Below are 11,748 nucleotides of genomic sequence, written 5' to 3' on the forward strand. Positions count from 1 at the left end.
GCTAAGCTGATATTAAAAAATTGGGCATAAAGGAATTTAAGGAGAGGCAGTGTGAAGAACTAATCCAAGTCTGTGAGCCAGGGGCTGTATAGCTTCTCTAGCTATGGGGGATTGTGAAATGCATGCTATTCTTCCAAGTCAATTCAAACATTATTTTCTCTCCTCCTGTGTGTCCCCCTGGTAGTCAAGACTGGAATGTATTGACACAAGACAGGATCCCTTGACATCTTCCTTTATGCTTTCACCTTTCCTCAGACATTAGTGGGGTGATTCACTAGTGCATTTGCCTCTCAGTCATACCAGGTATGTCATGGGTGCTGCTCAACATCCTGATATAGTGGTGGTGAAAGGAGTGCAGATCACAAAGGGAAGAGGAAACTTGATTCCTGGAGGTTCACAGAAGCTTTGACATACTCTATTTCTGACCCAGGATGGCTTGTCTCTCCTTAGGCTGACTAGTGGCCCACTGTTCCTGGGGCGTGACTTAATGCAGACACTAGATTGGTTCTAGTCCTATCACAGCTCAGAATTCCCTAGCTCAAGAGATCCATCAGCCTTAGCAGCCCATGGTAGCAAGGATTACAGATGTTTGCTGCTCTAACCAGCCCAAAGATTGATTTTTTTAAAATTAAATTTTAATTATCCTTTGTTCTCTTATCACTTACATTTCCCAGTGTCTCATCCCCTACTCTTTACCCGCAAACAAAACAAAATATAACTTTTTAAAGTAAAAGCAAAACAAAACTTGATCAAACTAAACAGGGCTGTATATGTCTGATGTCAAAGGTTATGCCTATCCCCATGGCTCCTGAGCTCTACAAATAAACAAAGGTGATTTTTCTCATCATTCTTCATTAACATTCAATTTGGTCGGTGTGTTTTTCCAGGATTCGGTCAAGATTATTTTGTTGTTCTTCCCATCTGCATTATTATAGTAATGTGTAGGCTATTTTCTTGTTCTATTTACTTCGTCTTGCATCTAGGTCAAAAGATAATCGAGACAAGGTCTAACTGATGTCAGTTTGCTGATTCTAGCTCTGGATTACCGTGCCATGGGCTATTTGTTCATTGTAAAATGTAATACCCTTATCCATAAGTTAAAAGGCTACAATTCCTGATTCAATTCAAATGAAACCATTCTCCCCTCTGCATCTATGTTCATCAAGATGATCAATAACATTTGGTCAGAAAAAGATCCTGCCTAGAATTAGGAGTTCTGCGAAAACCTCCAGCAGCATCTTGGGGGGTTGGACTTTTAATGCCTTGGGCAGTAAGAGAGTCACCCAGCTTCCCCATCTCCTTGAAGGCCCAGCCCAACTTCCATTACATATGTGACCTCAGGGCAGGAAACGGCTACATTCTAAATTCTTTTCCCAAGTGGCTGTTCTGATTCCAGCTCTGCCAACAGTGTACAGTGTTCCTGAGTGCTGTGAGCCATCCAGCATTGACTGTGTTTTGCCTTTTGTCCTCTGCCATTTTGGTGAGTGTGAGGCAAAGCCTCAAACATGTTGTAATTTGTATTTTTTATTATTAGTGATTATAGAGCACTCTTTCATACGGTTGTTGCACATTTACAATTTTTCTTTGCATAAATGTTTACCCCAACCTGGTTTTGTTGTTTATTCTTTTCCCTAAGTAACCCATTAGAACCTGCATAGAGCCTCTATGATGTGGAACAGCCCCACCATCCATGCGTATAATAATTGCCAATCTAAAATTGTCATGCTGTCTATCCTCCCCCATTTGAGAGCAGGTCTTGGATCCTACCCCAGGGATTTCCTTACCAAGCTGAGATTCTTTCTTTCCCTTGAGGATTCCCACTGGAATCAGAGGCAAAATCAGTTGCCTATGGTGGTGCCAAAAGTCTTTTTTCATTTGATTTACAAATATTACCACTATAATAACATTGTCCAGGCAAGGTGAAATGAGAAAATGCATAATGCAAGAATGATGTTGAAGAAGCTTCGGTCTTTAGGTGGGAGCTAGTCTCTTAAAATGTTATTTTAATGTGTTGCTAGTTATTGGACATATATGCCCTGGGGTCTTCACACAAGATATTCTTTATACATTTTAAAAGGAAATAACATGAAATATTAACTTTTTTTTTTACTATTTTGTGTTAATGGCATTTCGTACATTTATTAATATGAGTCGACCTCTTGTAATGCAAAAAAAGGGAGTAACCTGTACTTATATTTGGGGAGAATGGATGAAGTGAGGAGGATGGGGCATTGGGAATAATGCTTCTCAATCACTCATCAATATTAATATGCAAGTAAGTCAAAAGTGATATGTATGTGTGCTTATAAGATGAACAACTGAGGGAAGGCTGTTTTCCCAGCGTGAAAAAAGTTTCATTTCTCCACAGCAAAAATAGTTGGTTTTTTCATGGCTGTCACAATTCATGATATTTCAAGTGTGAAGAACCATGAAAAGTTGTGAAAGAGTTTTCTTAGGAGTAGCTACAGTAAAAGGAATTAAAAAGGTTAATGATTCCAGGCTAACATGTTTGAGAGTGATTCAATACTTCATAGAGTTTTAGAAGAATTTCCTTTTTAGGTATGGGTGGCTTGAATTAGATGCCTGTGGGGTCCCTTCCAAATCTGAAATCCTGTGACTGAGTAAGTGATTCTGGGATCATTCAACAGCACTAAGCTTGAGCCTGCTGCAGCCCTTAGGCTAGTGATGCTTCATGCAGGGGAATGGAGGTACCCTTAGTGAACAAGATACATGACATCTGCAGCCCTTTGAGGATGTTTTAATCTGCTGGAGTCATGGCGTGGTGGCAATATGCTCATCCTCTTTGTGGGGCAATGATGCTGGCTTTGTAGACAATTTAGCATGACCCTCTGTTCATTCCTTATGAGGCACTTCCGTGGCTTGAAGTGCTTTGCATTTGTGCTACAGGAAAAAAACAAAAACAAAAACAAAAAACCAGCCCACCTCTCATGTCATTCTCTGTTGCCTCATTAGGGCATGGAGCTGGCCCTGGGCTCCCAGAGTCCCTGCTAGCAAAACAGCAAAACCCTCTCAAGGGCCCTCTCAAGCTAAAAGGTTCCCTGGAGTCATGCAGCAATGGGTAGTTTGTCTTCTGAGGACAGTCTAGCTAAGTTTGGAAGGGCTCAGCACCCATTGCATTTTTGAAAAGCTGCAGTCACTCTGGAAGACAGGTTGCTAAGGGGGTGAAGGGGGTTGTCATGATCTGTGTCAATGACACATACTGACACTGCTGAAATGACAGATGTTTTTAAGTAGGGATGGATGTCCCAATAAGATTTGGTCAATCAGTCGCAGCTTTTAGAATAGTTAACCTCCTTCCAGAATAATCAAACAACTCTGTGTTTTAGCTTTTCTTTCTGGTCTACAAAATAAGTCAAATGAGAGTGTTATGTCAGAGTTACTGGGGCAGACGTTATATAGCATTTCTCATGCTCATAGAAGATTGTCTTTTTGGTATAGAACTACTTAGTAGGTGTAAATAAAAATCTGAACACCTTTGACACTTACTATTACATTGTAAGCCCTCCATAGGCAGGAACTGTCTCATTTCACTCTTGTATTTATTAAAGACCTGCTGAGAACAAGCACAGTGCCTTCTATGTTTCCAGCATGTTGACAGACTGAGTTCCTAACTGGCTAAATGATCATGGCCCACCCTTCTGTCCTGTCTCTGCTTTTCCCAAATGGTTTACTGCAATGACTCTCTTCTAGGGGTGAGGTTATATACAGCATCCAGAAATGACAAATTTTGGGTTTTCAAAATGCTAAGTCATTTCCTTTGGCTGCTCAAGGTGACTAATGCAAAGTGAGCCTTTACTGTCAGTGAAAGTATGGCACCAATCTTGTGTGGGAGAGAAATCTGGCATGCAGAAGGGATCCTCGAGCTATGCGTGATGGATCAAGGAAACTGGGCCAATGCTGTAGAACTGGGGAAGAGCTCAGACTTTGGGGTCTCAGCACACTTCTCCCCCAGGCATTCTGTCTCTGCTCAATGGGGTAAAGTCTGTTGGGAATGGTGGATGGAAGGGAAGATGGAAGGCAGATGGAATGGTGGATGGAAAGGTCACTGACTGGAAAGATGAGGCCTATGTGCAGTAACAGACTAGATGGAGGGGCAGAGGGTAGTGGGCACCACAACAGGGTTTTCTTAAAGACAATTACTGTTCTGCCAGACTCTTTATGAAATACATTCCCACTGAACCACTCTTCCCCCATTCCCAACTGCCACGGAGAACAAAGTGTATCTCTCCATGATGAACCTTGGTTTACACTTCCTTCTCTTTTTCTCTCTCTCTATTATTCATCAAACAATTCAATTTAACACCTTCTATGTGGATGGCACTTAGGTAGATAACCTATATGTGACCTATACCCCTCAAGGAGCTTACAATCTTCTGTGGGAGGGGGACTACCTGGAAAAGAACCAGGAATATGTACAACATTTGGGACTTCATCCCTGAACAGCTCATTGGTCCTGAAGGCAATGTAGGCGAGCCCAACTGCAGCTCGGGCCTGCATTCCTGCTTGGGCCAACCCTGTTCTTTTTGTCTTTGCTCTTCACTCAGAGCAAGATTTCTTATCCTTAGTGTGTCATGCTGTTTACATATCTGTCTGCTCTCAAGTATTCAGGCTTTTGAATCAAGAAAGATATCATTTCCAAAGCAACATTATAATTATCTGTAATGAGTAGTAACACAGATACAGTGAAAAACATAATGGTTGGAAGAAATTAATAGGCAGCTTTTTTATCTTTAAAAGAGGTGAAAATATCCACCTCACAGAGACTAGTCAGCCAATCATTCAATAGGTATTTATCGAATACCTACTCTAAGCCAGTCATTGAGGATACAAAAACAGCCAGTCAATAAACATTTATTAAGCACCTACTATGTGCCAGGCACTGTGCAAAAGGCTGGGGACATAAAAAGAAGCAAAAGATAGTCCCTGCCCTCAAGGAGCTCACATTCTAATGCAAAGGTGGTAGGGCATCAGAAGGAAACAATTACATATAAATGAGCTATATACAGGATCAATAGGAAATAGTTATGAGGACAGCATGAGAATTGAGAGAGGTTGGGAAAGACTTCCTGTAAAAGATGGGATTTTAGTTGGAACTTAAAGGAATCTATGGAAGTCAGTAGGTAGAAATGAGGAAGGAGAGAATTCCAGGCATGGCAGATAGCCAGAGAAAATGCCTGGAGCCAAGAGGTAGAGGGTCTTATTCATGGAACAGCCAGGAGGCCAGTGTCACTGTATCACAGAGTCCGTGATGAGGGAGGAAGATATAAGAAGAATGAAAGGATTGGAGGGGGCTAGGTTAGGAGGGACTTTGGATGTTAAATGGAGGGTTTTGCGTTTGACCCTCTAGGTGATAAGAAGCTACTGGTGTTTATTGAGTAGGGGAGTGACAGAGTTGGACTTGTGCTTTAGGGAAATGATTTTGTTGCCTGAATGGAGGATGGAGTGGAGTGAGGAGAGATGAGGCAGGTGGCACCCCTAATACGTCATTGAGACAGTCAAAATATGAGGTGTTGAGGGACCATACCACGGGTGTGGTGGTATCAGAGAAGAGAAGGCGGGGTATTCAAGATATGTTGCAAAGTTAACATTCGCAGGCCTGGTAACAGATCAGATACGGGGGTATGTGAAAGACCGCGAAGAGTCAAGGCTGGCTTCTAGATGGTGAGCCTGAGGGACTCACAGGATCGTCTCCCCGGCTATAGTAACAGGGAAGGTAGGAGGTAGACTTAGGGGGAAAGAGAATGAGACTAGCTTTGGATATGTTGACTGTGAGATATCTACTGGAAACCCAGTCTGAGATATTTGCAAGGCACTTGGAGGGCAGCAGAGACCTCCAAGGTAGATTTGAGAATCATCAGCATAAAAAGGCAGTTAAATCCATGTAAGCTAGAGATCTCTAAGTAACGTAGTTTGGAGGGAGAAGACGAGAGGACCCAGGAAAAAGCCCGGGGGGACACTGGCTATAGGAGATGATCTAGAGGAGGATTCATCAAAGGAGACAGAAGAGTGGACAGATAGGTAGGAGAAGAACCAGGAGAGAGTGGTGTCCTGAAACTCTAGAAAGGAGAGAGCATTATTGTGATGAACACCCCTTTGCAGATCCATACTACATCTGAAAATCCAGCCCCAAATCAGCATAAGCTCACATGAGTTAAGTGGTTAGGTGGTCAAATGGGTTGGGTTTTCGGGCTATATGTCAAACTCATGTCAAAGGAGAGACATTGGGATGTGCTCTTTAGAGCCTGTGTGCATGAAGTGGTGACCAGGTGTGCTGCAAACATGGGTATCCTGGAGCCATGCCCTCAGTCCGAGCCATGGGCATTTAGTGTCAACCTAACCCTTCACCTCATGTCTTGGAGCTTATTTCTTCAGATCGTGGGGAAGGCAATCATCTCTATTGCCATATTTCCCAGGGGAGGAGATTCTGGAGGTCAGGGTCTCTCTCATACTTTTTTCTTTGTGTCTTTGGTGCTTAATACCATGACTGACACATAGCAATTACTTAAGAAATGTCACTTGACCAACTGACTGATTGACAAGGGTGTTATGGAGAAAGGGTGCCCTGAGAAATGGCGCCTCTCAGCACTACCCCCCTCCACCATCATAGCATTAACACAGCAGCCCTGGAGGGATGAGGCAGTCCCAGGACTGCCCACACCCAATGTTTGGTGCCCTTGCAGGCTGGGGACCTCAAGCCAGACTGCTTGCTTCCCAGCTTAGTCAGGTGAGTCATGACCACATCCAAACTCTTCCTTGTTCCCCCTTGACTTCCCAAGATATCAAAGCTTCAGTTAGGGATTTGTTAGGACAGCGTGTAATGTCAGGGACGAGAGCTAGATTCAATAGCCCGGGAGCAACAGGAAGGCTTACAAGCAAAGAGGAAAACATTGTAATAGAGTTGGAATGGTAAGAAGGAGCGAGTCCAAGGAAGGACCACCTTTATGTAGCTACCTTTCCTTTCCTTTTATGTCATTTCATTTAATAATACATTCCTCTCTGTCCCTTATCTAACAAGATTTTCCTTGTAAGGAAAAAAAAATAATATGAGGAGAAAAAACAGAAAAGAAAGAAAAAACAGCAATTCAGCAAAACTAACCAATGTATTAACTGAGTCTGATAGTGTATGCAATTTTCCACACCCATAGTCACCCACCTCTACAAAGAATATATTTCCTCATCTCTTATTCAATCGATATAGTTATACAATGTTTCCTTCCTCCCTCCCCTTTTCTTTCCTTCCTTCCTTCCTTCCTACAATACTGCTGTTATGCACATTGCTTTCCTGATTCTCCCTTCTCATTTTGCATCAATTCATATTGTCCATGTGGTCTTCCCAAGCTTCTCTGACTGCTTCACATTTATTGTTAATAACATTCCATTCCATTCACTTACTGTGATTTGTTTAACCATCTTCTGATTTATTGATATCTGCTTTATTTTCAGTTCTTTGCAAAGTATGGCACAAAGTCCTTCCATGACTGTTTTGGGGTACAAAGGACCTTTCTTTCTGTCTTTGACATCTTTGGCACACCTGCTCAGCACTGCAAAGAGGAGGGATTTCTCATTTGGCATTTACCTTCTACAGACCTCTAGGTCTTGGCCAAGTTTGTGCCCATGACTGACTCTTGGACTAGAACAGAGGCTCCTGGAGGGTGGAATCCTTGTCTTAGAATCCCTTTATTCCCCACATATGGTGTCATATGGTGTCTTATATGTAGTCAGGCATATATATATTTTTTTTTCACTAAGAGAAAAAACTAGGATCTTATTACAAAATCACCTTGCTTAGAATGTAAGCAAGTAGTGAGGTAGCACTACTGTAGTAGCAGGTAGTGAGAGACAGGTAAAAGCAGCCATCCTCCCTCCTTCCCATAGTGGGCTTTAATCATTTTTAATCACAATTAGAGCTAAAAGGAGCCTTGAAAACTTTTTTTTTTTTTCTGAGAGTACAAATGGGAAAGGCCCTACTGTCTGGGCTCAAGCAGTTTGTGTCCTTCTGTCTCAAGTATCCGGGTTGGTTCTGGTGCTGAGTACTAACATTACTCAGCTCCTGTGCCAGCTGAGCTGTTAACTTGGATCTTGGTGAACTCGCAACTCATGTATTCCTACTAGGTGGCAGTACATATATAGAAATCAGTCTTATGCTTTGGTCCTGGTTTCCTGCTCCACTGTCTTTCCCCCCTTGTTCTTAAAGTCATCACAATGCAATATCTATGAGAAGGGAGAAACAGTCTTGCCATCCCTTTGAATGGATGCTGATTGGATGCATGCTTATGATACGGCTCTTTGGTTGTTTAATTTTCAGTCTGTGGTAATGGAGGCCCCACCCACATGTATCTTGGCTCCAAACAATACTCTTTTCCTGCAGAGATAAGAATGCCATCTCTCTTCTTTTTTTCCCTACTAGGTCACATGTGCCAATTTAACGAATGGCGGAAAGTCAGAGCTTCTAAAATCTGGAGGCACCAAATCCACCCTAAAGCACATCTGGACAGAAAGCAGCAAAGACTTGTCCATCAGCCGGCTTCTCTCACAGACTTTTCGTGGCAAAGACAATGGTACGGACTTGGACCTGCGCTATGACACCCCAGAACCTTATTCGGAGCAAGATCTCTGGGACTGGTTGAGAAACTCCACGGACCTTCAGGAGCCTCGGCCCAGAGCCAAGCGACGGCCCATTGTCAAGACTGGGAAGTTTAAGAAAATGTTTGGCTGGGGTGATTTTCATTCCAACATCAAAACTGTGAAGCTCAACCTGTTAATAACCGGGAAAATCGTTGACCACGGTAACGGGACTTTCAGCGTATACTTCCGGCACAATTCCACCGGGCAAGGCAACGTGTCTGTGAGCTTGGTGCCCCCAACCAAGATTGTAGAATTCGACTTGGCCCAGCAGACGGTGATCGATGCCAAAGATTCCAAGTCCTTTAACTGCCGGATCGAGTACGAAAAGGTTGACAAGGCGACCAAGAATACGCTCTGTAACTATGACCCTTCCAAAACCTGTTACCAGGAGCAGACACAGAGCCATGTGTCCTGGCTGTGCTCTAAGCCCTTTAAGGTCATCTGTATTTACATTTCCTTTTATAGTACCGATTACAAACTAGTACAGAAGGTGTGTCCTGACTACAACTATCACAGTGACACGCCCTACTTCCCTTCGGGTTGAGGAGGAGCCAGTGTGGGTAAGACTGAGGCCTGAGGAATCAAAAAGGTCATATGACAGGGCTGTTACTACAAAGGAGAAGGTCCCATCTGGGGCCTGGATTGTGTCTACGATGCTGCTGTTGTCCACGGGCTGCCAAGATCCCAGGGGGGACAATCTGGTGTCATTTCTGCCCATTGGCTCCATCTCTCAGTGTAGTTGTGAATCACTGCAGGTTTTACATAAAATCACCCCAAGATCACATACACACAGACATACATGTACATGTACACACATATTTTGGCTCGCATTTATTGGGACCCCTGTTTAGAGGTCTTTTAATTCTTTGGGTCATAAGGTTTTAGATAACCAACCGAGGCAGAAGGGAATAGCTAGGCAGAATTGGGCTCTGACAGGCACTGGAGTAGAGATATCCTTCCAAATCTTAAATCCATGGAAATCCATCCTTCCCTCTCACGCGTGCTCCTGCTTCGGATAGCTGCTCTGGTAACCAATACCATAGGCCTAACTGCTTGTGACAATGGAACGCGTGTTTCTAGAGCTCAGTATTCCTTCCCAAATGAACCCACCCACCTAGCATCCTGTAGGCACATTTGAGGGGGCCATAGGAGGCCTGCTCTGTATAAAGATAAGTAAACCTTTGGAATTTACATGTGGGCACATATTGAGATTTCAGCTTTTGCCCCTGGTCATTGGCATTGGCAGAGTTCCACTTAGAAACTCCCCAGCCACTAGATCTCGAGGGGACATGCCCAAGAGACAGACGACATGTAAGTTGTAAGTGGCCATCTTATCTTTACTCCACACATTGTAACAAACTCAATATCCTAGTCTTCATTTGTATGAATGGTTTGTATTGTACATAGTTTATCCCGTGTTATTTCAGCAGCTTATTAATATTAACTTGTACTTGTCTCTCTGCTTGTTATTGGTTATAAAAGAGAAAGGGAACGAGGAGGAGTCTGAGTCCATGTTAGCAATGTAGCCGTAAATCCCCAAGCAAGACAGAACTCTGCATCCAGCACTTACTCAGCTAACGGATTGTTGGAAGCGATACATATACACAGCATTACAGTCTGTCTGTAGTTAGAGTTTTATTTCTGGACGAAGATGAAATGTACATAGAAATAAAATACTTAAAGTTCAGTTTCAATATGTCCTGTGTCAGCGGTGATTTCAAAGGCTCCCGTGAGAAGCTGGGATTGGACTCATCACAGTTTTGCGCCTACCAGCCCTGCTTGTGTCTGGAGCTATGGGAATGACTGGTAGTCACCTGCACGGGACAGCTCAGGAGGGTCACGTGGGTGGGGGTTGCTGAGCACCCTCTGAGGTCCGGACCCGGAAGGCCAGGGTCTCTGGTATCCTCTGGTTTGATAAACAGCCAAGTTTCTAATGCATCAAAAAGCCATTCTATGTCTGTGTTGATGGTGAGTGGGTAGGTGGGAGTTTTTTTGTTGTTTACTCTTCTTTTCTGAGTTGGGATGGGGGATAGCAGGAGACTACCAAAGCTTGGGTTGGTCCTGCTGCAGTGACTCAGCACAACCCAGGAAAAGTGGGACAGCAGTGTTGTCAGAAAACTTGACAGCTGGATTTACCTTCCCTCAGATGGGGCTGACACCTATAAGGCACTGTTTACTGCCGTTAAATGTGGCATTTTTCTGTGGCACACAGCAGATCCCAACAAATAAACAGAAGTAGAAAACAGGAAACTTCACTTTTGAAAACTCCACTTTTGGGGGCAGGGAGAGAGGAGAACCCCAGACTCATACAAATGTCTCAAGTCCAGTGTATACTTGGCCAAGAATCTCCTCTACAATACCCCCCTCTACAACACCCCCAACAAGTGGCCAGCCAGCTTTAATTGATGATCTCCAGTGAGATAGAACCTATTTCTTCATGGGGTATCCATTCTGCTTTTGGGTAACTCTAAATATGAACAGTCCAAGAAAAGGGGCTGTTCTATCCTTAACATAGGGCTCAAATTGAAAAAAAAATCCAAAAATAACAAAATGTGCCATTATTTTCTATGTGGACTTTTTAAATACAACCCCCACGGTAGCCTACCTGTTCAATGGTCATATAGGGACATTCACCAATGGACATTCACAACTTTTGATAGTAACAGGGTAATTTGGCATAGACTTTGGCAGGGATAGCTCCTGAAGAATTGTTACTGAATAGTCACAGACAAAGCCCAAACTCTGTTTCCAGCTACCCCAAAAACAGGAGCCACAGAGAAATAAGTTGCAGGTGCTACGGTCTATTTCACTGGCCAAAGAGATCACCTCAATATAGATGCATGTTCTGTCTTCTGGCAGTCACTGGAGTGAGTACAGGAGGTGAGAGGAAATCCATTTCATTTTCAGGTTGCCCACTCTTCTGTGGTCTTCTCTGAATTTTAACTTTGGGCTCTTTAGTCCTAGGGGTATTTGTTGGTTTCAAAGTGGCTTTCTGGGTGAGACTCCCACCCTTTTTTCTTTCCCTCCACAGGCTGATTCTTTTCCCCTCTTTTTACAAAAAGAAAAACCTGAATTAGCTGCCACACCACTTATTCAAATTTG

General features: G+C 43.3%; 1 protein-coding gene across 1 annotated transcript in view; it reads left to right on the forward strand.

The window, feature by feature from the left end:
- NXPH1 (neurexophilin 1) overlaps nucleotides 1–10,340 on the forward strand; it is a 232,745-nt gene extending 222,405 nt beyond the window's left edge. Inside the window, exon 3 of the mRNA XM_020999963.2 lies at nucleotides 8,429–10,340. Coding sequence (XP_020855622.1) covers nucleotides 8,429–9,190 — 762 coding nt within the window. The 3' untranslated portion in view covers nucleotides 9,191–10,340. The remainder of the gene's footprint in view (nucleotides 1–8,428) is intronic.
- The last annotated feature ends 1,408 nt before the right edge of the window (nucleotides 10,341–11,748 follow it).

Source organism: Phascolarctos cinereus, unplaced genomic scaffold (genome assembly GCF_003287225.1).
Source record: "Phascolarctos cinereus isolate Bilbo 61053 unplaced genomic scaffold, phaCin_HiC Scaffold_1;HRSCAF=81, whole genome shotgun sequence".
NCBI classification, from domain to species: Eukaryota; Metazoa; Chordata; class Mammalia; order Diprotodontia; family Phascolarctidae; genus Phascolarctos; species Phascolarctos cinereus.